The sequence below is a fragment of the Perognathus longimembris genome, chromosome 1 (genome assembly GCF_023159225.1).
Source record: "Perognathus longimembris pacificus isolate PPM17 chromosome 1, ASM2315922v1, whole genome shotgun sequence".
In the NCBI taxonomy this organism is placed as follows: Eukaryota; Metazoa; Chordata; class Mammalia; order Rodentia; family Heteromyidae; genus Perognathus; species Perognathus longimembris.
Genome location: NC_063161.1, coordinates 137,932,227 through 137,959,141, shown reverse-complemented (window position 1 = coordinate 137,959,141; position 26,915 = coordinate 137,932,227). Strand labels below are relative to the sequence as shown.

Below are 26,915 nucleotides of genomic sequence, written 5' to 3'. Positions count from 1 at the left end.
GGAGGCTTCAGAGAGATGCAGAATGCATGATGTACATCATAAGGTTTCAGCAAAGGTTAGCTCCCTTTCCCCTCCCTTCATTCTAGTGTGTTCTTTCTATAAAACATGCATCAAGGAGGGAGTAGGCCTGAGAAGCCTCAGGAATGTGGAGGTGCTACCCAGCTTGGATTACAGCTATGCTTTGCTTTTAGGTCAGTATGGAATCCCAAGGCCCTGGTATTTTCCTTGTACCAAGTCCTACTGGTTTGGTGAGGAATGTGATGAGAAGAGCCACCCAGGTTCCAATCAGAAAGGAATATCAGAAAGTAAGTATTGCTAAGCTGCCCTCCCTTAAAAACCTTCCCCAGTACAGCTACCTACCCTTCCTGCACCAGGGACAAGAGACAGCTGCTACACTGTGAATTGATCCATATAGTAGGTCATGAAATACTCACTGTTTCTTTTTTCACTGGACATATTTGTCTTGACAAATTGTAGTGTTTATCTAAAGTTCAATCCTTTTCATTCCTGAGTACTATTCCACAGTGTGATATACCACCATTCCATGCACATGTTATTTGTTTTAAAAATAGCTCTTAGGATGGATAGAGGAAGGGTGAATGAATGCAGTCATAATATTCAATGTACATATAGGAAAATAGAACCAGATAAATTGAGGCGATTGGTGGGGTTGGGAGAAATGGGGGAGAATGATGAAAGAGGTGACACTGATTAAAATGCATTGTACTTACAAACTGACATGTTGAGTTGAGACCCTTTCATACAGCTACTTAAGGATAATAAAAATGATCCTATATTTTAATTTCTTGTAAGTCTTTCTCCATCAATAGACTGCAAACATTCCCTTATCACTTACTTCCCATCACCAGGACCAAAGCCCAAATAAATATTTATAGTCTCCTGTTTATTCTTGAGGCCTGAGTGGCTGGGGACAGTAAACAGTTCGTAAAATTTAAGCACAGCCCTGAGTCTTTAAAACTCTACTCATCAGTATTTCCTGCAGGTTCATCCCCGCCTTCTTTCTTTTCTCAGTCTGCATGGAAGAAGAACCCACTCACCTGAAGCTAGGCGTGTCCATTCAGAACCTGGTAAAGGTTTACCGAGATGGCATGAAGGTGGCAGTTGATGGCTTGGCACTGAATTTTTATGAGAGTCAGATCACCTCATTCTTGGGCCACAATGGAGCAGGGAAGACAACCACCATGTAAGCAGAGGGTGCGGCCCTCACACTCTGCTGCAGGGTTCTGCAGTGAGCTTAGACACATAGCTGAGGAAAGCCAGTGGGTTCTTGGGGCCAGGGTAGAGCAGGCAGGTGAGGAGGCAAAGAGAACAGCAGGTTCTGTAACTGTGATTGTGTGTTCCTAGTTAGACTTTTTTCCTAGATAGTTTTTCATCAGCCTGAAACCAGCTAGGGCCTTTTTGATAAACTTTTCCATGTTGTTTTCCATTCTGTGGAGTTCTTGGACCCTGAAGCTCTGACAGTTCATAGAGAAGAGAGTCTTCTTTTGAGCTGATTTGGTCAGAACTATGAAACTAGAATCTGGAAAGGAAGATTAGACACGTTGCAGGGTGAAGGCAGCTTCCAGGAACCCTGTCTCTAAGCAAATGCGAGAAGCATCTTACTGCAAAAGGATAGACCTTGAGGGGTGATATTCTTTTCTAGTTTTTCTTATTTTCCCACCTAGAATTGATATTGATGAACATTTAAAAAGATATCCTAATATTGTTGAATGTTTTAAAAAGACACTCTAAAAATCCTCCATCTAACATACATAATTTTTAGCATTTACTGGTAGGTTCTTTTTCATCCATTTCTACTGACATTAGGAATATAAAGTCTTTTTTAAAGTCACATCTCCCATTGCAGATTGGAAACTTCGTTTTACAAGTACTCAACCTAATGTGGCCTGGTGGCAAGAGGGCTTGACTCGTAGTCATGAAGCCCTGGGTTCGATTTCCCAGCCCCACATATATAGAAAATGGCCAGAAGTGGTGCTGTGGCTCAAGTGGCAGAGTGCTAGCCTTGAGCAAAAAGAAGCCAGGGACAATGCTCAGGCCTTGAGTCCATGCCCCAGGACTGGCCAAAAACCAAAACAAACAAAATACTCAACCTAAATTTGCCTGATCAAACACCTAGTTCCAATCCTATATTTACTAAGGCAAGAGCACTAGTGGGAATCAACTAGGCCCTATGAGAAAGGAATGGGGTGGGGCGTTGGTGCCCTTTGCTCTCCCTGCCCTCTGCATAGTCTGTTGGTGAAGGTGTTCAATCCCAACTTCTGCACCTATTGTGTCCTCAGGTCCATCCTAACTGGATTGTTCCCTCCCACCTCGGGCACTGCTTACATCCTGGGGAAGGACATTCGCTCCGAGATGAGCACTATTCGACAGAATCTGGGTGTCTGTCCCCAGCACAATGTCTTGTTTGACATGTGAGTACCAGTAGCACCTTGAGAGGAGCAGCCCCTTTATGGAGCGGGAATCATGGGGCTTGGGCCTTTTACCTTCTTTGGTGATGGCAGGTCTTACCTCTCTGGACACATGAGGACCTAGTTGTCATTTGTTTGTGGGGAAGGACGTGTGTGTGTGTGTGTGTGCGCTATGGATCGTAAATTGTAGGGTAGAAGAAGTTATTTCAGTTGGCCAGTGGTGCTTGGGAAACAGATCTCCATTCTTTTTATTCTATTTTAATCCTTTAGCTTTTACTTTTCTTACCCTGAAATCTCCTTGAGACTTGTACCTGGGTGCAGCACCTAGTGCCTCAGGGTGCTTGGTATGATGGCCCTGTGCTCTGCTCAAGTCATTTGTTCTTATTTAAGTTTTCTCTTCAGCACGTAGGCCTCATCCCCTCCCCTGCCTTCCCCCGCCCAGGAAGACCTGAGCTCTGTGACCTTTCCCCTGTGTGAGCCCAGATTTCCTCTTATTTAAAGTGAGCAGCATGGGCTTCTGGGTTCTCCAGGGACCTTCCTTCTCTCAGAGCCTAAAGTCCTTTGGGGTTCAGGAGAGCCACCTCACTAATATTAAACCAACTTGGTTGATCGGACTATGGGGTGACCCCTTTGAGGACCACTTGATGCCTGGTGGTAGAGCCTGTTGGGGAAAGGTTGGAGATGATCAGATATGTTTCGCTTTGATATCCTGTGTAGCTTGAATTCTTACATACTGTTGTTCTACCTTGAATCTAGCCTTCTGATTATTTTTTTAGAAACTGATAAAAAATTCTAAGGCAGAAATATGGTAAGGGAGAAAAAATTTGTTTATTTTCTTCTGCTCTGGGTCAGGAAACAATACATTCTGATACATCTTGCAGAGCCCCAGAGCTGACCTGCCTCTCTGTCCCCAGGCTGACCGTGGAAGAGCACATCTGGTTCTACGCCCGCCTAAAGGGGCTTTCAGAGAAACATGTGAAGGCAGAGATGGAGCAGATGGCCCTGGATGTTGGTTTGCCACCCAGCAAGCTGAAAAGCAAAACAAGTCAACTGTCAGGTGATGCCCTGGGCTTCTTTCCATCTTCCTCATTCTTCTCCAACCACACACAGGCGAAAAGCTTCCTAGGGTCCCAGGCTGGGTGGGTTGGTAGCAGAAATGTATCTCACGCTATGTCTCTCCATTCACTTCTCTCCTTCTACCTTTGTTTGCCATCTGGGACTGGTCCTGGAGCCTGTCGCTCTATCTTGTAGGTGGGATGCAGAGAAAGCTATCTGTTGCCCTGGCCTTCGTGGGAGGATCCAAGGTTGTCATTTTGGATGAGCCCACAGCTGGTGTGGACCCATACTCTCGCAGGGGAATCTGGGAACTACTGCTGAAATACCGACAAGGTAACTGAGATTTACTTATTCTGAGTCATGGGCTGGACGAGATGAGGTTTTTTGATTAGGATGGATCATCCTCATAGCAGTTCTTGCTAGGGAAACAGAATTGATTCTTAAGGGAAATATGGGACTTCTTTTCTTTAGGCTCAGTGCCTCATTTTGTGGCGGTTGGAGGCCTGGTTTGTAAGATATGAAAGTTTATGTCTCATTACCTAGGGGCCTAGAGGAGGACAGAAATAGTATAGACTTACACCCATGTATTATGATTATGTTTACCTGTGGATTGAGGTGTTTGTTGTTGTTATTGTTGTTCTAGTACTGGCGCTTGAACTCAAAGCCTCTAGCTCATGCTTGGCTTTTGCACTCAAGGCTCAACCAGTTGAGCCACACTTTGACTTCCAGCTTTTTGCTGGTTAATTGACGAGAAGAATCCCATGGACTTTTCTGCCTGGGCTGATTTTGAACCACAATTCTCAGATCTGAGCCTCCTGAGTAGCTAGGATTACAGGCGTGAGACACTGGCACTTGGTGAGGACAAAGGTTCTTGAGAACAGAGACTGAGCCTTTGTTTCTTTTATCCCAAATTGTCACATTGAGTTTATGCTTGTCGAGAGAGTAGGTAAATAAACATGGAATGGGAGAGGTTGAGAAACAAAATTGTTATCTGCTTACAGTTGTGGTAAAGGTCACAAACTTTGAAGCCAGCTCCAGCTGTCCCTGGGAACTTTGCGAAAGTCATTGAACTTGCCTCAGTTTCCCTATCTGAAACAATAGTGATGTTTATCCATGTTCACAAGGACTAAGTTAACCAAAGATGCCTGTAAACGTATGGCCCAATAGGCAGCGAGTTGTTTATATGAAGATGTATTCACAGTACCCTAAGCTTTGCCCTCTTTTTTTTTTTTTTTTTTTTGCCAGTCCTGGGGCTTGGACTCAGGGCCTGAGCACTGTCCCTGGCTTCTTTTTGCTCAAGGCTAGCACTCTGCCGCTTGAGCCACAGTGCCACTTCTGGCCATTTTCTGTATATGTGGTGCTGGGGAATCGAACCCAGGGCCTCATGTATATGAGGCAGGCACTCTTGCCACTAGGCCATATCCCCAGCCCAAGCTTTGCCCTCTTGAGGACGCTGGCCACCCTGGCAGTGGCCAAGACTTTCTTACGTGCTTATTCCATTCAGATCTCTGTAGTACCCTGCCAATGTAACTCATGAGAACAGAAAGGTCCTGCCTGTCCTCCATCCTTGTGTATGTGTGTCTCGCAGGCCGTACCATTATTCTCTCTACACATCACATGGATGAAGCAGACATCCTGGGAGACAGGATTGCCATCATATCCCATGGAAAGTTGTGCTGTGTGGGCTCATCCTTGTTCCTGAAAAACCAGCTGGGAACAGGCTATTACCTGACCCTGGTCAAGAAAGACGTGGAATCCTCTCTCAGTTCCTGTAGGAATAGCAGCAGCACGGTGTCATACTTGAAAAAGGCAAGCTGACATCTCAGGACTGGGTGGGTATGGGGTGCTGGGCCTGGGTAGTTAGGACTTGTTACCCGTTCTGTCAAGTTGTGGCCACCATCTCCCTGCTCTGTAGTTATGTTGGAATACATCCTACTCCTATGTGGAAAGCTCTTTCCCATCATGTTAGCTCTGTTGTGTTTTCCACGGAGGCACAGTGAGTGATGGAAACGGTTCTATGAGGACTTGATTATGTCGAAGCAAATAGACTTGCCAAGAGGTAAGAGCTTTGGTTATAAAATGCCCCCACCGTTCCTGTTCATTACCTTTAAATCTCACTGACTTTAGCTTTTAAACTACAAAACATTAAATATGTCTTAAACACCAATTTCATGACATACAGACTCTGAATTTAAAAGAAAATGATGATAATAGTTCATTTGTGTTAAATTTGCATTGTTGGTTAATCTATCATCTCGGAGTGCAGAGCAGCCGCGGGAAGGCGGTATCATGATTACTCTCCCAGATAGGGAAATGAGGCTGGTAGAGATTTGGTAGCTTGTTCAAGGTCACCCAGCAAGTATGTAACAGTAATTGTATATTTTCCATGGTACCATAGCACATGCCTAAGATTTAGTTATATATTGAAACGAAACATTCACATCTAATAGATGCACGTGCCCCACAGTGAACTCCTGTCCACTTATTTACATTTTAATAAAAGTCCCCATTCTCAAATATGGTCTGTGGACCACAGGATCACTTGGGACCTTGTTAGAAAGGCAACAACTTGGGCCCAATTCAAACCTTTTGAGTCAGAATCCACGTTTTCATAAGATCTCTGAGTGAATACACACTAACGGTTAGAAAAGCGCTTAAAATGGACCAACAACCCGGTATATCACATGCTTGATAAGTGCCTGGCTGTGGCCTTTATCTTCTGGCTACAGTTCGTGGACAGCTCTGCCTCCTGACCTCTCATCCTAGTGGTCAGGGCTGTCCATGCCACACACAAGTCAGACAACGCCCTCTGAAGCTCTCGCCGCCAGCAGCCTGCATCCCAGGAAAGGCTTTGATGCAACTTGTTCTTATACAACCCAGCTTCTTAGAAGCACTCCCTGGCAGAGGTGGTGTCTGTACCTTGCTTGGTCTCTGACCCATTCTCACCTCCTTCTTTGCCATCAGGAGGACAGTGTTTCTCAGAGCAGTTCTGATGCTGGCCTGGGCAGCGACCATGAAAGTGACACGCTGACCATCGGTAAGAACTCTGGGGTTTCTTATTCAGGTGGTGCCTGAGCTTCCCCCAGCTGGGCAGAGTGGAGGCAGAGGAGGCGAGGTGCAGAGGCTGGTGGCGCTGACTCAAGGTTTGCTGCTGGGCTGGGCTGGGTGGCTGTGGGAGCACATGCATATGCAGCTTGGTGGTGGTTTGGCCCTAATGCTTGCTGGCGAGCCTGGGGCTTGGTCTGGGAGCTGGCAGGGCATTGTTCCAGAGAAAAGGGATGGTTGGGAATCAAGGAATCCCTTCAGGGTGTGAAAATGGTTAGAGACTGCATGAGGTGCTGAGGTCCAAGCCATCAGGGAGAGACTTGAACTTTATAGAAGAAGGCAAAGGACAGGAGTAAGGGATGGCCTTGTAAGTTTTCCTTAGGCAGTGTGTATCAGAGACCAGTATTACTGGAAGTACATGGGCTAGAAATATTGACCCGTGGCTATCTGCCTCAGTTCTAGCAGCTGGTTTTTTCTAGGAAGACTTTGGCTCCCATGATCTATTTGATTAAGCTTCCAGTGAGGTAAATAGAAGATAGCCTCTTTTGAAAGTTTAGGGAAGAGTGAAGCATCTTTTTTGTTTGTTTCTGTATTCAAGTTTTCCAGTAAAGAATCCTAGAGCATATGTAATAGACCAGCCTTTCAACCTCAGCAAATCATCTATCCATATGTTGCCCATCCATCATGCATTGAGTACCTATAGGGCCAGGCTTTGGAGATATAAAGTTAAAAATCCATGAGGGTCTTCCCCTTGCAGTGCTCGGGCCAGAGATGAACAGGTGGCATAGCCGAAGCATCTGGGACATCTGAGCTTCTGCGGATGTTCTGAGCTAATCAAGCCATCTTTGCATTCCTACAGATGTGTCTGCAATCTCCAACCTCATCAGGAAGCATGTGTTGGAAGCCCGGCTGGTGGAAGACATTGGACATGAGTTGACCTATGTGCTGCCATACGAAGCAGCTAAGGAGGGAGCCTTTGTGGAACTTTTCCATGAGATTGATGACCGGCTCTCAGACCTGGGCATTTCCAGTTATGGCATCTCAGAGACTACCCTAGAAGAAGTAAGTTCAGTGGCTGACAGTTAAGACTATAGATGGACTAATGATTCTGAGGCCAGACAGGCAGCCTAGATCAGACAAAGGACCACATGGAGTCACCACAGCGTTGTTGGATTGTTGAAAGAGTAATGTCAGTCTAGCGAATCATTTAGAATCATAGTGACAAATATAAGGCAAGAAGCATTGGGGTTGTTTCCTGGTATGGTTGTATTACATACACAACTGAACTCACAAACAGACAATGATAAACACTTGTAGTTAATCCATTGGGACTAGGTTCTGAGCTTGGTGTTTCTTTGTTTTTATTTTTTTTTTGAGTCATTGTAATCATTTAAGTTTCATAACCAAATGAAAATGAGTAGCGAGGGATATTGATCTGGGATTCAGAATCAGAGATTTAAGGTTTCAAAGTCCATGTTCTCTTTACCATGCATCAGTACCTTCCTTTAGACTCAGAGATTCGACACAGACCTTGAGGGCTGGAAGGGATATCAGAGCTTTCCAGGCTCTCTTGTCTAGGGATGTTAGTGATAATAAAAATTCTAAGTCTCAGCTCTGGGGCCTTTGAACCAAAATTTCTCAAGGAAAGGCTTTGAAATCTGTGCTTGAATTGCTTGCTTCCTCACAGGGGTCTATAGACTAGTTTGGAAATCATTGATCTCATTAAAATTATCCTCTAATTTTTGGAAATCTGCCATAATATTTACTTCTTGTGATGAGGAACCCATTTCCTCTTGACCATTCTGTCTTGGATCACTTTTCATAGTGCTGTTTTATGCAAAGGTTTGGGCCTTAGGTCTTAAAGAAGCCACTTGCCTCATTCTTTGTAAGAAGAAATTTCTTCTGCTGGAAGTTTTGTTGTTTTTTAATGGGATAGGTGTGCTTTGAAAAAGATTGTTTGGATTTATATTTCTCATCTCTGAGAGTGTTCTTTTTGATGAATATAACTTCTCTCCCTGATGACGCTGATAAAGTATTAATGTGCCTTCTACCTACTGTGTTTTGGGGGACTAACATGCAACTCAGTAATGTAGTCATGGTAGTCAGACTGTCATAATGTTGATACCCTTATTTTTCAGATATTCCTTAAAGTGGCAGAAGAGAGTGGAGTGGATGCTGAGACTTCAGGTAAGGCTTTTGAGCAGGTGATTATACCTCCTGCAGGCTGTCTTTGCTCATCTCTGTTGTACTTTTGAAATTGCTCCTAATGCAGTCTCACTTTTCTAGTGTATAGGTGTACTACAGATGGAGACGATTTGTTTTGTTACAAAGGAAATAAAACATAGTCTTTTCCTTTGCCTTCAGATGGTACCTTGCCAGCAAGACGAAACAGGCGGGCCTTTGGGGACAAGCAGAGCTGTCTGCGCCCATTCACTGAAGATGATGCTATTGATCCGAATGACTCTGACATCGACCCAGGTTTGTTTAGGCAAGATCTTTGTTCTGTTGTTTGAATGTGAATTTCTCTTTCATGTCTTTCTCAGCTGGTTTCCTTTTCTGATGGGCTTTAGGCAAGATGATAGATCCCTACAGGGTCCAAAGGAAGTGAAAAAAAATGAGAAAAGACTATTTCTTTTTTCTTTTCCATTATTGTATTGATGGCCAAATCCTCATCACTTCCTACATTTAACAGAGATCTTTCTCTAAATCCACACAAAAAATTGCACCTCAGCCCTCTAAACCCATTTATTGACTATCTTTTCTGTAGGGTCCCAGTTTCCGGAAAATATTAGGTACATAATTGTTTAATAAATGTTCATTGAATGAGTGATCTGAAAGAGTCAGGGAGGGGGATTTGCTTTTACAGTTAATTAGACAAAAAGAGTTTGGATGACTGGAATCCTTGTTATGTGTTTAACTGGGATGAAGAGGGGAGGTAAGAAATCAAACATTTGATGGGAAAGCAAAGCACTTGAGTTAGGAATCATGTTTAAGACAAAGATTTCTATGTAATTTTTTTTTTTTTTTTGGCCAGTCCTGGGCCTTGGACTCAGAGCCTGAGCACCTTCCCTGGCTTCTTCCCGCTCAAGGCTAGCACTTTGCCACCTGAGCCACAGTGCCCCTTCTGGCCGTTTTCCATATATGTGGTGCTGTGGAATCGAACCAAGAGCTTCATGTGTAGGAGGCAAGCACTCTTGCCACTAGGCCATATTCCCAGCCCATCTATGTAATTTTTAAGACTAGAAAACTCTCTGGATTTCCCCATTCTTGATTCTGTGAGCAGATGGCTCTGTGTCCTTTCTGACTTCATACCTTGATGATTTAATTTTTTTTACCTTTTTTAAAAAAGGGAAGACATAAAAGATAGTAGCATAATCATCAAGTTAAGTTTTCAGACTACATACATGGCGTGTTTTATAGAATGAACAAATGAACATCACAACTCGGTTCCTCCAAATGAATTGCAGTAGCACCCTGTCACTTATGAACCACCTCTCTCCCCTTGTTTCAAGGATCCTTCCACTTTTCTACCTACCAGAGGAGCACTGAAAGGAAGAGGCTGCTACTGTTGCATAGTTTGAGTCATTACTTTTCTTGGAGGTCGATTTGTCATGACAGCCCTCTCATTCTGTGATGCAGCTTCCAATGGCAGCCTCTTAGGTGGTTGCTGAAGAGGAGAGGAAGGAGCATGGTTGGACCAAATGTTATGATAATAGTTGACCTTCAATGATGGCTTCTTACAGAATCCAGAGAGACTGACCTGCTCAGTGGAATGGATGGCAAAGGCTCCTATCAGGTGAAGGGCTGGAAACTCACCCAACAACAGTTTCTCGCTCTTTTGTGGAAGAGGCTGCTGATTGCCAAAAGGAGTAGAAAAGGATTCTTTGCTCAGGTGAGATGTTCTGGTCTCTGGCTCCAGGGGTGGACTTCAGACTCTCTGACAAGGAAAGGCGGAATAGTCTTGTGGCCAGGATATAGTTTTGGAGCCAGGTTATCCATTCTTTAGATTGCAAATGAGAAAGCTCAGGCCAAGGGGGGAACTGATGTCACCAGCATTCACTTGCAGAGTCAACCAGGATTATGATATTTTGGGTCCTGGTCCAGAGCTTGTCCTTTTGCCCTTCCTCTCAGGAGGGGCTCGTGGCTCAGTGTAGTCTTCCTTGGTCTTCAAAAGTAGGCCAAGACCTAACATTTGGAGTCATCCTTTCATAGGATAAATATTTACTCTGTGAAATTCCCCATTTAGTGCTTGGCCATAACCTTTGGCTGTGTGCTGTCAGCTTCCAGAAATTCTCTGGAAGAAAAAGAGATTTAACTTTCAAGCTTCATGGCTCCCTCTCTATGTAGCTCCATCAGCTATGGACTTTCTCTCTTCTCCCTGGTCTGGGTGGATGGCTGGACTTCTAAGGTTTGACCGTTTGGACTTCTAACACTTAACCTTTTCCTGACGTCCTTCTCTTTCCTCCAATGCCCTGTTGTAGATTGTCCTGCCAGCTGTGTTTGTCTGCATTGCTCTGGTGTTCAGCCTGATCGTCCCACCCTTTGGCAAGTACCCCAGCCTGGAACTTCAGCCCTGGATGTACGATGAGCAGTATACGTTTGTCAGGTAAGTAAGCGCTTGTGTTTTATGCCTCAGGAGGGAGGAGGATTCAAGCAAACCAAGGATGTTTACTATGCTGAGAGCCAAGGGGATGCTCAGTTCCACCGTGAGTTGAATGTTATTGGCTGTGGCCCGTGCCCCTGCACAAGGAGCTATTCTGTGCAAGGAGCAACGGTGAATTCTCTTTGACACAGTAGGGGAGTGAGTCCTCATTCGGACATTTTATCTTTTCCTGTTATGCTGCAGCTGTCGTGAATGACAATATATGTTTTAGGAAGAGCAATCTGCCCTCAACTAAAATCTGTGACTAATTTATAAGCGATTTGGGTTTCTAAACATGAGCTTTAATTTTGTAATCAAGTCACAGGCTTTCCTGTGCTGTCAAATTATAGATGTTTCAGTTTCTTGTTTCCTGCGTAATGTAAATTATGCAATTATTTTCTATTCTCTCAAGATTAGGGTGTTGGTTAAGGTTCACCTTTAGAGAGGAATTCTTCTTACTATGTAATAATCCTTAAAATGAAAGGAATTTTGTTTAGCAAAACATAAATGGATATGTGAAATTGAAATACCCTACAACTTGTTGGTGCTAATAAAAAATGAACGTGTTTTTTAAATACTCATCCTTAATTAATTTCTTGATTTCAAATTAAACACATATACACATACCCCCACCATTCACTATTTATTCAAACTCCACTTTTTGGTGCTACTCTGAGGCCAAATATATGACCAGAATCTGAGATCCTTGTAGATAGTGTCTTGACTTTTATTCATTTTAAGAGCCAAGCCGCAAAGCTTCTTAGGGTGTTGTATCTAGAAAAAAAATAACAAACAACATTTCTACCTCGCAATTCCTGGCCTGAATGAATTATAAGCTGGCTGCCTCTCCTGTACTCACAGTAATGATGCTCCTGAGGACATAGGGACCCAGGAACTCCTGAATGCCCTCACCAAGGACCCTGGCTTTGGAACCCGATGTATGGAAGAAAACCCAATCCCGTGAGTGACACTTTAGCTATATGCTGGCTGCTTGTGCTTGGTTATTGATATACTGCCCTTCTCAACTGAAGGCCGTGGGTAAAATGACTGACAATAGCTTATGAGCTCTTGGAGATGTTTAAGATCAGAACTATAGATAGTTACTAAATATTTCTTGGTAGTTAGTGGTTAGTACTCAGTGGGTGGCAAATCCCAACAGCCAGTATTGGTTCTTCAATAAAAAGATGAAGGGTGAGAAAGGACACAGACACGGTCCAACTGGGTGTCTCCATGCCTTTCAGATTCCGCATGAAGGTTTTTCAGGCAAGCAAGAAGATAAGTAAGATGATCATGTATTTGGGTGAAATTTGCTGCCGGCCAGCTGAATTTTGTGTTGATTCCTAGATTGATAGCAGCTTAGGAAGGATCTGTAGGAGCCACAACTGGGCTGAGAGCTGGCCTGCAGAGACAAAAGAAGCAGAGCCCTGACATCAGAGGGTTTGCAGCATTAAGTTTGAGCACCTCTGACCCTGCCTCAGAGTCAATTTGGAGGAAGGGGGTCCCTGCTGGCAGCTCATAATGAAGTTCAAAGTTGAGGTTTGCAGAAAGTGGTAGGCCTGAAGCAAAGCTGACTGGAACACTTCTCTCGGTGTTCATTAAGTTTGTCTCACCCGATCATCTTTGGAAGGTTTTAGGTGTGAGCTGTAGGAGACCACTAAATCTTTCCATGTCGTTAAGAGGCTTTAAAGAGAATGAGAGATCAGTTTGAAAACTGTTCATGTGATTTTTTTCCTGATATGTAAGAAAATAATACATACTGTAGTTCTACTTGAAGTTGTAGAAGTTTGAAAGTAAATGAGAGACTAGAGATGACAAGTCATCTTATACTTTTGGTATTTTCTAGTGGGAAAAATAAGCCCCGAGAGGGCAAGAGACTTGCTGGTGTTTTTCTAGTAATTCAGAGCTCAAGGCAGTGATAAAAGCTCTGTGCTTTGTCTCTTTTGCCAACAGCTCTCTCTCTCTCTCTCTCTCTCTCTCTCTCTCTCTCTCTCTCTGTGTGTGTGTGTGTGTGTGTGTGTGTGTGTGTGTGTATTGGTACTGGAGGTTGAAATTAGCACTCTAACATTTGAGCCATACCTCTAGTCCTCTAGCTTTTCATTTTTGTTTTTCAGATAGGGTCTCATGCTTTTCCTCAGCAAGTCTTGAGTTGTAATCCTCCTATCTCCTTTCTCCTGTTGGCCTGGTAGCTGGGGCTAAAGGCATGAACCATTACACCTGGTGCAAACAACCTCTCTTCATACACCAAGCATTCTCCCCACTCATCTTCAAATTCTCTATGCTCATGTTAGAACATAAATGGAATCTTTCCACTCTCCACAGAATTTCCAGCATCTGGAGCATAAGATCCAAACTCCTCAGGTCCAATCATCTGCTTCTACCTTACTCTTCCTCAATCCCACTTATCATTACTCTTCCTCTTAGACCATCAGTTTCAGCCACACTGCCTTCCTCTTGTTCTTCAAATCAGAAACTCATCTTTTTTCAGAGTCTTAATTCTTGACTTTTCATTACTTTAGTATAAATGGATATTTTCCCCCCAAATTTTGCCTAGTTCATTTTGTTTTGGCTGAAGTGTTGTTTTAGTGAACGACTAAAAGTCTGTTCCTTCTACATATTCTCATTTTATTTTGGGCCGTGCAAAATTGTATTATTCGCTTATTTGTTTTCTAACTCTTGGGAGCATGCCCAACCCCATCAAGGCAGGAATTTGTCTTGTCTACTCCAGACTCTCAAAAGATGTGGAACAACATCTGACACAGAGTAAATGCTCAATATATGTTGAGTCAACAAATGTTGGTTAGCAGTATGGGATAGAATTCAACACATGAGCATTAAGAGCTTGTTTATGTTCCATTTTTCTTATCTATGAAATGAACTTGCAGCTTCTCAGACTGTTGTGAGATCAAACAGTCCCAGGAGGTCATGGTCATTCTTTCCAAACACCAAGGGACAGGTGCATGCTCATGATTGTGACAGAATGATCTTGTGCTCTAAGGCAACAGGAAGCCCAGGCTTTTTCAATTGATCCTATCTTCTTTTTTTTTTTTTTTTTGCCAGTTCTGGGGCTTGGACTCAGGGCCTAAGCACTGTCCCTGGCTTCTTTTTTTGCTCAAGGCTAGCACTCTGCCACTTGAGCCACAGCGCCACTTCTGGCCATTTTCTGTATATGTGGTGCTGGGGAATTGAACCCAGGGCTTCATGTATACGAGGCAAGCACTCTTGCCACTAGGTCATATCCCCAGCCCTCATGTGATCCTATCTTTGATATCTTCCTTCACAGAGATACACCCTGCTTGGTAGGAGAGGAGGAATGGACCACTGCTGCCGTTCCCCAGAGCATCGTAGATCTCTTCCAGAATGGGAACTGGACGATGGAGAACCCTTCGCCTGCCTGTCAGTGTAGCAGTGACAAAATAAAGAAGATGCTGCCTGTGTGTCCTCCAGGGGCTGGGGGGCTGCCACCTCCACAAGTGAGTCACCATCAGTGCATCACCGAGCCATGGGTGCAGGTGGGCTGGTAGCATCTCCTTGAGAGCAGAAATGGATGAGATGTGATAGCAAGAGGTGATTTCAGCCTTCATGTGAAAGCAAGAGAGTTTTGAGTAGATGAGGTCTGGACTGTATTTTGCCCTATGCCTTTCCTACAGTGGTGATGCCACAAGACAGACTGAGGACTGGCTTCTGACCCTGAGCTGGTAGCCATCAACAGGCTATGATAGTCCAGCGAGCCCATTTCTTCACTCATGAATTAAGAAATCTGGATAAAAAAACTTGTGTTAGTCTTAGCATTTTCTGAGACTCTGAGTTTGAGAAGGAGATATGAGCCATGTTTTGTTGTTGTTCTGACAGTTTCAGAAAATATGTGATAGTGCTCTGCTGCTTTCTCAGGCCCCAGGTTGGACAGGGAGCCAAGTGATTTTAAATGAGCTTGACAACTTAAACCTTGGTCCCCACTCTACAAGGACAGCTAATGTAGGCATCAGTATAATGTGAATGAACACAAGTCACTAGGTATGGTTTATGATATTTGTCCCTAAAATCATCTGGGACTGTATAGAATTTTTATCTCAGTGCTTGTTGTTTGTGTATTGAGAACAATTTCCTGAGTATGACCTGAACTTGGTACAAATGAATGACAAGTGTCTAAGATAGAATGGACAAGGTCTTGGTAGTTTTGTGGCTGAGGTTACCCAGGCCCTGTGGCCAGGCTTCTATTCCCACTGTGTACATGTGTGCAGAGCATGGATCCCTGTTGTTGCTGTCTTCTGCCCTAGTCCTTGTCTATATAGACACATGTGCTTGGTTTCTATGTGGTTTCAGAGAAAACAGAACACTGCAGACATCCTTCAGAACCTGACAGGAAGAAACATTTCTGATTATTTGGTGAAGACCTACGTTCAGATCATAGCAAAAAGGTGACTATTAATAAAATTTAACCCATGTGTGGTCATTGCTGAGTAGAAAGGTTCTAGGTCTATGAGTAGCAGACCTAGTGGTGAAGGAACTGCCAGATTATGGCCCGATGTTCAGGAAGTTTGGATATGTCAAACAAGGAAAAGGATGAGAGGTATTGTGAACGTGCAGATGTCAGTTTAAAGAGTGAGGCATCCTACTCTAGAATGAAAAATAAATATTAATTCAAATGCTGACACTTACTAGCTGCTTGACCGAAGGTCTTTGTTTATATAAAATGAGATAGTAATGATACTCTTTATGTCTTGCCTGTGGAGCCTTGGTAAAGCATTGTATCTTCCTGAGACATCTCCCCATAGTGGCTAATGTTTAATGCTGAGATCTCTCAGTTAGATGGAGTTTCTCTGTTAGTTCTCAGTGACTTCAAATGACAAGAATATGCTGGAAATATAATGAGCATGTATCTGTAAGAAAGAGATATAATCTCTCCATGTGTCCTTCACACTTGAAGTATCACTTTGCATTGAACAAAAGTCATATCTTGGTCTGCAGATTAATTTTTAAATTGGTTTCATCGAAGGTGCAATTCTCATATACACAACAAAATTTCTTAAGATAGCAGACGAGCCACGTGCTGACCTGGCTTTTTTCTCTAGTTTTCTAGTGCATGCATACTCGATCATCTAATTACTTCTGGTAGATATTGTATCCTCAGGTAGATATTTGCCCTTCCTGTATCATTAGGAATAGCATCGGTACCTTTTACAACTGAGTTTTGTTTTCTTTGTCTTTATTTTCTGCAGCTTAAAGAATAAGATCTGGGTGAATGAGTTTCGGTAAGCTTCTCTTTTCTTTCAGTTGTCCCTGGTGTCTCTAGCCTTAGGAGAAAGGTTTTGATGCAGTCCTCTGGGATTGAGGGCAAGTAGAGGGTTTGGGAATTGTCACTCACACATTCTTGAGTGTCATCTCGCTTTGAAGAGGACAAAGAGCCTGAAGAACCTACGGAGTGTACAGGGGCACTGTGGAACTTAGATTAGACTGACCTTGAAGTTTCTGCCTGGAGCCTCTCTGCTCTGTGCTCAGTGGCTACTTCAGCAGACACCAAAATATTTGGTGCAGTGATTTCCTTGAGAGCTTTAGACACCTTTGCGGAGGGTCTAGGGTCCTGGAGGAAGCACAGTGCTGTGAGAGGAGTATCTATCTTAGTTGCCCTTTTCTCCAAACAGATTTCCAGAGGTGACTGGGGAGTCAGGGACAGTTTTGTTTAGAGCCTTTGCTATGTAACTAAGAAGATCTTTGAGGAAATACAAGGCATCCAAGCCATTTATCTTCCCTGTATTTCAATATATTTTCCCTCTGTGGGAAGGGCTGGGGGAAGGCAGCAGCGTTGCAGCCAATTTGTACATCATGGAAAATGAGATAGAAGAGATGACTGCCATGGGGAGCATATCTAGGTCCAAGGGAATGAATCCCACTTTCTTGTTTGCATTTTTTCCCAAGGGCCAAGATCCCTGGAACTCTGGGAAAAAAAGACATAGCCTTATGGTGGTCCTCATGCTAGGGAAGAGGCAAAGCCTGTCTGTTAGCTCTACCTTGCTCAGTTGGGACAGTATGTCTTACCAGATCAAGTTGAGGCCCAAACGTCCTGGTGACAGGAACTTCTGAGAGATGATCCTTCCTTTCTCAGTGTCTTTATGTTATCAATCCCAGGCACTTCCATCCAACAACAACCTTGAGAGTTAAAGAGATCACTAGAATTTATCAGAGTAGGCTGAGGCGTAAATTCCCTGAGTCAAACTTTGGTCCTAGTTTAAATTAAAAATGAATCTCTAGGAATCTTGGTCATTGCACTGTCTACTGCTGAATGATAGCTAGCAGGTGACACACTGCCTGGGTTTTAATATCAGGCTGTTCTTTTAGGTATGGTGGGTTTTCTCTGGGTGTCAGTAATTCGCAAGCACTTCCTCCGAGTCAAGAAGTTAATGATGCTATCAAGCAAGTGAAGAAACATTTGAGGCTGACCAAGGTAAGTATCCATCCGGAGGTATATCAGAAAAATGGGTATGGAATGCTAGGACATGAGAAGTGTGGTCAGGTCGATCTGATTCTAGCATCTTACTGCTCCGAATGTTTGAATCCAAAGCCATCATCAGCATACGGTGATTTCAGCCAAATAAGACAGGACTTATTACAGTACCTATTTAAAAGGTATAGGTTAAGTGTGATCTAAAAGCCCTTAGAACAATTGAATTTATAAAGCTAATTAATGAATAAATAGAAAAGCTAGGCTTCAAACAGACTTTTCTAAGATAGTCACTGGTCTAAATAGTAAATGAATTTTTTTTTTTAATTTTTAAGCTGTTAATCTGGTCTTCAGGACCCAGTGAGCACACTCATTTCTCTGTATCTCAGCTTTCCCAGTGTGATGTACGAATGGACATGGATTCTGGGATGCTTGGTGGCAGTAATAGTCACATAGTTCCATCTGCTGCACACAGAGTGTGGTTGTGGTTCTGGGGATAATGCCAGGGGAACACTTTGAAAAATCCTCATCACTAAGTTATATCCAGATGCTCATCTTGGTACTTGTTTTGTTTGCCAGTCCTGGGGCCTGAGCACTGTCCCTGGCTTCTTTTTGCTCAAGGCTAACACTCTACCTTGAGCCAGCGCCACTTCCAGCTTTTTCTATATATGTGGTGCTGAGGAATCGAACCCAGGGCTTCATGTATATGAGGCAAGCACTTTAACACTAGGCCATATTCCCAGCCCTCATCTTGGTACTTGGAAAGATGGGATTTCTGGATTCCTTTGAGATGGATCACATCTTGGTGGCTTCAGTGCTATAGATTTCTAGTCACTTGGTTCTTGGAAATCATTTATTAATTTCATTTTTAATGAATGAGCTTGTAGTTTGATTACTTTTCAAAGAGTTATCCTGTTGCCTACAAATTCTAGCCATCCCATTGCCCCTTACAATCAGAGCTGATGGAAGGTTTTGTCTTTTACAGGACAGTTCTGCAGATCGATTTCTCAACAGCTTGGGAAGGTTCATGACCGGTCTGGATACCAAAAACAATGTCAAGGTAAATCATTATCTATGTTCTAGATTTGTAGTAAAGATAGTCTTATGTTCCTTGAAGCATCTTCAGTGAGTGACCTGGTTAATAGAGGTATCTCCGACAGAAAAGAGCTTACTCTTCCAACTGTAACAATGAAGGATTACAGAGTGGTGACTAAGAGTATTTTGCTGTGCCACCACACTTACTATGTGAGACTTACTAGGACTTTGACTTGTGACTTAACCTATTTTAACCTCTCAAACAGTTATAAAGACCAACGAGTTCAAGGTAAAAGATGTTCAACTCAGAGCCAGGCATGCGGCAGTCAGTAAACCCTATTCACTCTCATTTTGCCACAGTGTTTTTGCTTCAGTATGTGATTAGGATTTCTTTCTGAAGTGTTCGTGCATCTTATATGTGTATGTACTCGCTTTGCCAGAGTTTAGGAGTAAAATTTGTACATGGTACCTGGTTTTATTTCAGGTATGGTTCAATAACAAGGGCTGGCATGCTATCAGCTCTTTCCTGAATGTCATCAACAATGCCATTCTTCGGGCTAACCTGCAGAAGGGAGAGAATCCCAGCCAGTATGGAATCACTGCTTTCAATCACCCCCTGAATCTCACCAAGCAGCAGCTCTCGGAGGTGGCTTTGTAAGTAGAGCTGTGTGGAAATGAATGGGGTGAGGAGAAGGGGAGAGGGCTGGAGTTTGAGGAGATGGAGCACAACTGCAGAAAGCCACCTTCTATATGTGTGGATTCATCCAGGCTCCAGGTAGAAAAAGATCAGTTTACTAATTGGTTGGTAGGCATTTTTAAACTGTGGAGGAAATGACACAAATATGTAAAAAACATTACATTTGATGAACTCCTGTAAAGTGAGTTAAAATGGTTAGTAAAATCCTAAAAAATAATTAACTTACCATTAACAACATCATTTAATCAAATGTCAGTTTCATTTGTTGTAAATATTTATAATTTAAATGGAAACATACATTTGATGGCTTGTTTTTATTTGTGTGGGGGGGATTAAAGGAAGGGAAGAGTGAGTTAGAGAGGGAAAGAAGGTGTGTGTGGGGGTTGAGAGGCAGGTTGGAGGGTGGGGTAGGGAGGAAACAGTCTTCAGAATTTTAGAGTCCTGGATTTGAATCTAGTCTCTAAACTTTCTTGATGTGTCATAGTAAATGAGGCCACTTATGTAAATTGTCAAGAGCAGTGCCCAGCACAACACTTTAGATTTCCTTCCTATAAACAGAACATGGCACAGCTAATGTTTCTGCTTAATTCCTACAGACAGTAGGATCTTCCTACCAAGACCCTGCTTAATAGGCCTATGTTTTATAAAGAGTAATCTGGTAGAATTTTGTATGTGCTTGATGGATATGCTATATCCTATTGTCATATTTATTCATAGCCATAAGAATTCACTTACTTGAGTAGTTTCACACTAATATTTCTTCCTTATGTAGTCTTTAAGACATACGGATCTTTTACAACTTAACTCTTACAAAATTAAGGACTGGTGACAAAATTGAACAGCATGGGTAACTTCTAGGCATTTCATATAGCAGAGTACTTTCTTTGACCTCAGAGAAATTGGTTTTACATTTGGATTGTCAGGGTCTTTTTTTTGGCTAGTCCTATGGCTTGAACTCTGGACTTGCATGCTAACCTTGACCTCCTTTTTTGCTCAAGGCTAGCACTCTACAATATTAGCCACTGTACCACTCTGGGTTTTCTTTTTCTGTGATTTATTGGAGATAAGAGTCTCATGGACTTTCTTGCCTGGGCTGGCTTTGAACCATGATCCTCAGATATCAGTCTCCTGTGTAGATAGTATTACAGGCATAATCAACCAGTGCTTGGCTGAATTGTCAGTCTTAAAAATCTTGAAAATGTCAGGAGACTGAGATCTGAGATTGTGGTTCGGAGCCAGCCCAGGCAGGAAAGTCCATGAGACTGATCTCCAATTAGCCACCAGAAAAAAGGAAGTGGTGCTGCAGCTCCAAGTGGTAGAGCACTAGCCTTGAGCAAAAAGGCTCAGTGATAGTGCCCAGGCCCCGAGTTCAAGCCCATGACAAAAACAAAACAAAAAATTGAAAATGATCATATTCAATGCTCATATTTAAACCTGTTTCAGGAACACATTTTCCCCTGTGCTGGGCTTTAGATGTATGTGTGTCCCCTTATATTGTGTGGCTTCCAACTTGACCAGACACTCCTCTAATCTTCACTGTCTTTTCCTTTCTAGGATGACCACGTCAGTGGATGTCCTTGTGTCCATCTGTGTCATCTTTGCGATGTCTTTTGTTCCAGCCAGCTTTGTTGTGTTCCTAATTCAGGAGCGGGTCAGCAAAGCAAAGCATCTGCAGTTCATCAGTGGGGTGAAGCCTGTCATTTACTGGCTCTCCAATTTTGTCTGGGATATGGTGAGGACACATGCCTGTTGTCTCTGTATGAATCTCTGTTAGAGCCATGGGTTGATTTGGATAAGATAGAAAAGGCCCCTGACCATCAGTAGGAAGTGTTCCAGTTAGTCTAAAGATGTAGAAAATGGAAAAGGGAGAGGAAATGGTACATTTTCATACATGGCATTGGATGCAGAGCTGATTTCACACCAGACATCTGGCCACACTGACTACAGTGGTTACCACTACCTCCTAATTTCTATGCAAAATAATCTCTCAACAAGCATAGAAATGGAAGGCCTTTAGTCAAAACTCCAAGCCAGTGAATAACTCTAACTTTTCTGATATCTGTGATAACTCACAGATTTAAGATGTTCATTGCCTTACTAGAAAACTTCACCTGTCATTTAAAACTCCATACATTGTACCAGCATCTTATTCATCCATTGCAACTATTTTTGTGCCTGTGTACAAATGTTTGGACCAATGTGGAAGACTTCAAAGAATTCTGAAGTTCCAACGATTGCAAAATGATGATGTTGAACTGTCACCTCCCTATGCCTTGCGTTCATTTTAAGCCACACAGAACAAGTTGAATTCGTTTCCCATTGTGCGACTCATAGGGTATTAACTCTCCTCTAAGTAAAGTTGATGAGATGATGTATGAGAATGCACTTTGTAATCTTTATAGCCTTGTACAAGAATGAGCCACTCTGGATGATGATGATGTCTATGCTAATTATGCCAAGCCTCAAAGATTAGCCACTATTCTTACCTGATTGATCGCCCTTCCATGGCCAAATTCCACATTGTTAGTGTCCCTTTTGAAAAGCAGAGTCCAGAATTAACCGTGTGTTTCAGGCTGCAGTCTGAATAGCTACAGTTTAGAGAGCTTTATATCCCATACTTCTTTTTCCTGTATTTCTCTTTCTTCACCAGGATATTGCATTTTAAAAGGCACACTGTCTTATTAGCAACTCAGTATTGACCTCAAACCTCCATTTCCTATGAATGATTGTTTAACTGGGTCTCTTTAATTCTATGCTAATGCATTTTGCACCTATATTTATCCCTGTTAACTACATCTTGTTTGGTTTCCATTTATTGTGATTTTGTTTTGTTTTGATGGAGTAATTACCTGATTCATTTAAAGAGGCCTGAGTGTTTACTATGTGTTTGCCTTTGCCAGCCATTGTGGAGTCAGAGATGAATGATTGAGTCTCTGACCTTAGGAACATCACTTATATTCTCATGTATCATATGTCCCTCCTTTGTTTTTTTTAAAGACTGAGGTTTGCTATGAGCAAGTCCTCATTCACATTGTTGATGAACACATTAAGTAGGATTGAGGAGGTAGGGGCTGGGGCAGAGTCCTGGGGCATGAAGCTACAATTCTTCTTCCAGCTGACAAGCCACCATCTCCTCCCTGCCTGTGCTGTGTTCTACAGCTATGAGTTCTCATAATTGTTTCACAGCCAAGTCTTTATTTCTCATTTTAATGCCCGAAGGACTGTCAAGACAGACTTTAAAATTATTCTCAGTGTGATGAAACAATTCTGACATTTGTGTTAAGAGTGCTTACCTCATAAATAGATTGCCTGTGAGATTGAACTTGGGCAGAATATCACATAGCATTAATGATGAAATAGACACAATCATCTTTGGGAAGAATAATGGAAGCTTATTTGCCTCCTGTGAAATTGAAATTACTTTGACTGAGAATCCATTCTTCAGCAAGTTTACTGAGCATGACACCTTGGCTTAGCTGTGGGAAAGACAGAGAGGGCATGCAGTTTATAAAACCAACCAAGGGTAAAATGCTTGTCAAAATGTATTGTCTAGAATTTTGATGAATAGTTTTTGTGGCTTCATTAATTTCAAGCAATTCTCTAATGTGTTTATCTGTCCTCTTATTTATGTTTTTGTCCAATGATGGGAAAGACTTGGGCTATGTTGTATATTTGACTTAGGGGTCTACTTCATTTTCTTGTTCTGTCTTTTAGTGCAATTATGTGGTCCCTGCTACACTGGTCGTTATCATCTTTATCTGCTTCCAGCAGAAGTCCTATGTGTCCTCCACCAACCTGCCTGTGCTAGCCCTTCTACTTTTGCTATATGGGTAAGCTACCCTGGGGTGGACGCTCTCACAGTGGGTAAGACATATGATATGCAAGGTGAGAGGTCTCCTATGGACATTTAACCTTGTGCCTCCTTAGGTGGTCCATCACACCGCTCATGTACCCAGCCTCCTTTGTGTTCAAGATCCCTAGCACGGCCTACGTGGTACTCACCAGTGTGAATCTCTTCATCGGCATCAATGGCAGTGTGGCCACTTTTGTGCTGGAGCTCTTCACCAACAACGTGAGTTCTGTAGAAAGATGGCTGAGGTTCACTGTGATCTTATTCAACTTGTCTGTGGCATTGACATGGCACATGCACTCTGTCTTCTTTTAGATTCTGTCTTCCTGGGTTTACACAGCTCTTTTCTCTTATGCTGGGCCTTTGTATTTCTCATGCCACACCTTTCATCTCTTGTCATAGATCCTTTTAAGTAAATGTTTACTCCACCATTGCTGCGCTTAGGACTTGATCCTTTTCTATCTTTGCTTTCCAATTTAGACACCATCTCTGAACAATCCTACTTAGGTTTTCTTTTTTAAGTTTTAAATTGTTATTATAAAGGTGATATACAGGGCTGGGAATATGGCCTAGTGGCAAGAGAGCTTGCCTTGTATACATGAGGCCCTGGGTTCAATTCCCCAGCACCACATATACAGAAAACGGCCAGAAGTGGCGCTGTGGCTAAAGTGGGAGAGTGCTAGCCTTGAGCAAAAGGAAGCCAGGGACAGTGCTCAGGCCCCGAGTTCAAGGCCCAGGACTGGCCAAAAAAAAAAAAAAAAAGGTGATATACAGAGGGGTTATAGTTACTTAAGTATAAAATACATAATTACATAAGTAAAGGGTACATTTCTTTTTTGGCAGTGTCACCCCTTCCCTTGCTGTCTCCCAATTTTCCCTAATCCTACTTAATTTTAAGGCCGTTACTACCACCTTTGTCAGTGTCTTATTATTTTTTTTTTGTTTAGAGTTTTAGGAGGATTTATTCTAGTAGAACAATGTCAAAGTAGAGAGATATGCAAAAAAGTGAGTGAAATATTTCCTTCTTATCATGAAGGAAATAAAAAGTATAGACTCCTCTGAGGCTTGAACTCAGGGCCTGGACTCTGTCCTTGAGCCTCTCTGTGCTCAAGGCTAGAGCTCTACTACTTGAGCTGCAGTGTGACTTCTGGCTTTTTCTGTTTATGTGGTACTGAGGAATTGAACCCAAGGCTTCATGTATGCTAGTCAAGCACTCTACCACTAAGCCACATTCCCAGCCCTTAGTGTCCCATTTTTGTCTCACAGATTGATGTCTCAGCTGTTTCCTTAAACTCAGTCTCCTAGAGTGGATGGCTCCATTTATGTAATTTATAGAAGTCACAGATCTTTCCCTTCAGAACCTAGTGTTTTGTTTTTCTTGCCATCTCTGTCAGAACTGGTGGCGTTGCCATCTGTATAGCTGCCCGTGTTGCCTCTTGGAGTTATCCTACATGCTTTACTGTTGCTTCTTTCCTGTTTACAACCTGTCACATCATCAGTTCTTCCAATTACACAGCTCATAAACAAGGTTTCTTTTCGATTTCTGGTATCATTGCCTCTCCCTAAACACCATGGGTTAGCATCTAGTGCTTTTAAGAGGTACTTTCACAGGCCCTTCCTGGCCAGTTTTCACTACACCTCCTCCTCTTGCCCTTTCCCTTCAGCTGTATTGCTGTAGACCTGGGTTGAAATGTCCTCTATCACAGCAGAGCCTCTAGGAATGTGAAGCTTTTCTGAACTGCACAATAAGATGTGCACTCTCCTATCTCTGGTACTCTCAGAGCTGTCAGTTCTTTCTCTAGAACAACACATACTCAGTTATATAATCATTTCCTGTCTAGATAGTTCTCTTCCTCAGAGTAGAGTCTGTTTATTAGCTTTTACCTCTCCTATGCCCTAGTACAAGGTGTGCAGCATATTTCCACTCACTCAATTGCTTGATTACTGTTTTCTTGTGGGATCATAGTAAGTTCTCATGTAAATGAGAAGCCTTTTGTTTGGGGAAATTTCCAGACAAGTCCTGAATCTTGACTCACACATGAGCCATTTGCTTTGAAAATGCTGAGCAAAAATGTTGTTGTGGATTTGCTTCTGATTACTTGTAGGAGTGTCTCCAAAGCATTGTTCATTTCTCCATATTCAGCCTGACTCCACGTTTTCTTTTTGCCAGTCCTGGGGCTTGAACACAGGGTCTGGGCACTGTCCCTGCGCTTTTTTTGCTCAAGGCCAGCACTCTACCACTTGAGTCACAGCTCCACCTCTGGCTTTTTCTGTGTATGTGGTACTGAGGAATTGAACCTAGGGCTTCATGCATTCTAGGCACGCACTCTACCACTAAACCACATTCCCAGCCCCCTGACTTCACGTTTTCTAGAGAACAGCAAAGGCCTGTTGCTGTTAGCTGGCATCTGAACTCAGAGGTTCAGTGTGTCCACAGGGCAATCCATTTCTTCTCATGCTCCTGGTATAGACATTGATAAGATTTTAGTGGACATTGTGAATGAGATCCCTTCCCCCTCTTGTTTACAGAAGCTGAATAACATCAACGACATCTTGAAGTCTGTGTTCTTGATCTTTCCCCACTTCTGCCTGGGACGAGGGCTCATTGACATGGTGAAAAACCAAGCAATGGCTGACGCTCTGGAAAGGTTCGGTGAGTGAAGCTGTGGCTGTAGTAGGCTTTAACAGAGATAGCACTTTGCAGGGTCCTTTGCACCCTTGGCCTTTGTTTGACTGGAGAACGGATGTCCATCCTCTCCTCATCTCTAAAGGCTCATGTCAGTGTAGCTGGTCCCCCAAGGGTCTCATGACCTAACCATTTATGGGTTTCTCTGACAAATAGCACTGAGATAAAGAAAAGAGTTTTAAAAATGTAAGTAAAGAAAATGCTGGAATTTGCTTGCATCCTGTACCTATTTGTTGGGTTTGTCAAATCATTGGGAAAGTCAAGTCACAGCCTTAGGAATTAGATACAGGCCAGAGAAAAGAAAGAAAAGACGCACACTTTAACTCTACTAGGAAAACTGTGAGTTTGCAGTTGTAGTTGCATATTACCTTTTACATAGCCGATAAAAAAGATCATTTACTGTAGTTCTTTTTACCTTCAGAGTAGCTAAAAGCATTCCTCCTATTGTTATATCACTATGGCTATTATAGTTAGATGGTCCATGTTACTTAATACATATCGAAGCATGACTTTTTCTTTTTTTTTACTTAGAGGTACAAAGGAGATGTATAAGGAATTTAAGAGATAGTTGTATAAAGCCAGATAACTTAACGGAGTCACCAGGTTGTGTTATACGCTACTGAAATAGGCATCTTTTTTGTGTGTTCTAGTATTTCTTATTATTGGAACATAGAATTTAGTAAGATAACAGAGAGACAGATCAGGAGGATTATGGCTAGAGGCCAGTTTGAGCAAAAAATTAGTGAGATCCCATTCCTTCTCAACCAACAAGTGAGGCCTGGTGGTACATTCCTATAATATGTCTCACCTATGCATAGGAGCCATAGGTAGGAAGATTATGGTCTGATGCCGGGCAAACAAAAATCATTCATTCACTCCTATCTGAAAAATATCTAAAGCAAAATAGGGCTAGGAAGTGGCTCAAGTGGTAGAGCACCTGTGTAGCAAGCATTAGCCTGGATTTCAAACCCCAGTACTGCCAAAAATAAATAAAGGACCTTTTGACATGTCGTATTGAAAAGAAACTATTAGACATCTT

General features: G+C 42.7%; 1 protein-coding gene across 2 annotated transcripts in view; it reads left to right on the top strand.

Annotated features, from left to right (window-relative positions):
• Abca1 (ATP binding cassette subfamily A member 1) overlaps positions 1-26,915 on the top strand; it is a 123,837-nt gene that overhangs the window by 85,145 nt on the left and 11,777 nt on the right. The window contains exons 18-40 of one of the 2 annotated variants that reach the window (XM_048338411.1): positions 192-305; positions 1,033-1,204; positions 2,301-2,432; positions 3,344-3,486; positions 3,681-3,818; positions 5,074-5,294; positions 6,550-6,628; positions 7,390-7,592; positions 8,669-8,717; positions 8,895-9,008; positions 10,274-10,422; positions 11,012-11,136; positions 12,034-12,132; positions 14,453-14,642; positions 15,493-15,587; positions 16,389-16,421; positions 17,506-17,611; positions 18,594-18,668; positions 19,128-19,297; positions 20,895-21,072; positions 23,055-23,170; positions 23,268-23,412; positions 25,720-25,843. In XM_048338411.1, the coding sequence (XP_048194368.1) occupies positions 192-305; positions 1,033-1,204; positions 2,301-2,432; positions 3,344-3,486; positions 3,681-3,818; positions 5,074-5,294; positions 6,550-6,628; positions 7,390-7,592; positions 8,669-8,717; positions 8,895-9,008; positions 10,274-10,422; positions 11,012-11,136; positions 12,034-12,132; positions 14,453-14,642; positions 15,493-15,587; positions 16,389-16,421; positions 17,506-17,611; positions 18,594-18,668; positions 19,128-19,297; positions 20,895-21,072; positions 23,055-23,170; positions 23,268-23,412; positions 25,720-25,843 (2,970 nt within the window). Of the gene's footprint in view, positions 1-191; positions 306-1,032; positions 1,205-2,300; positions 2,433-3,343; positions 3,487-3,680; positions 3,819-5,073; positions 5,295-6,449; positions 6,523-6,549; positions 6,629-7,389; positions 7,593-8,668; positions 8,718-8,894; positions 9,009-10,273; positions 10,423-11,011; positions 11,137-12,033; positions 12,133-14,452; positions 14,643-15,492; positions 15,588-16,388; positions 16,422-17,505; positions 17,612-18,593; positions 18,669-19,127; positions 19,298-20,894; positions 21,073-23,054; positions 23,171-23,267; positions 23,413-25,719; positions 25,844-26,915 lie in introns of both variants that reach the window. The other variant, XM_048338421.1, reaches the window with a different exon arrangement.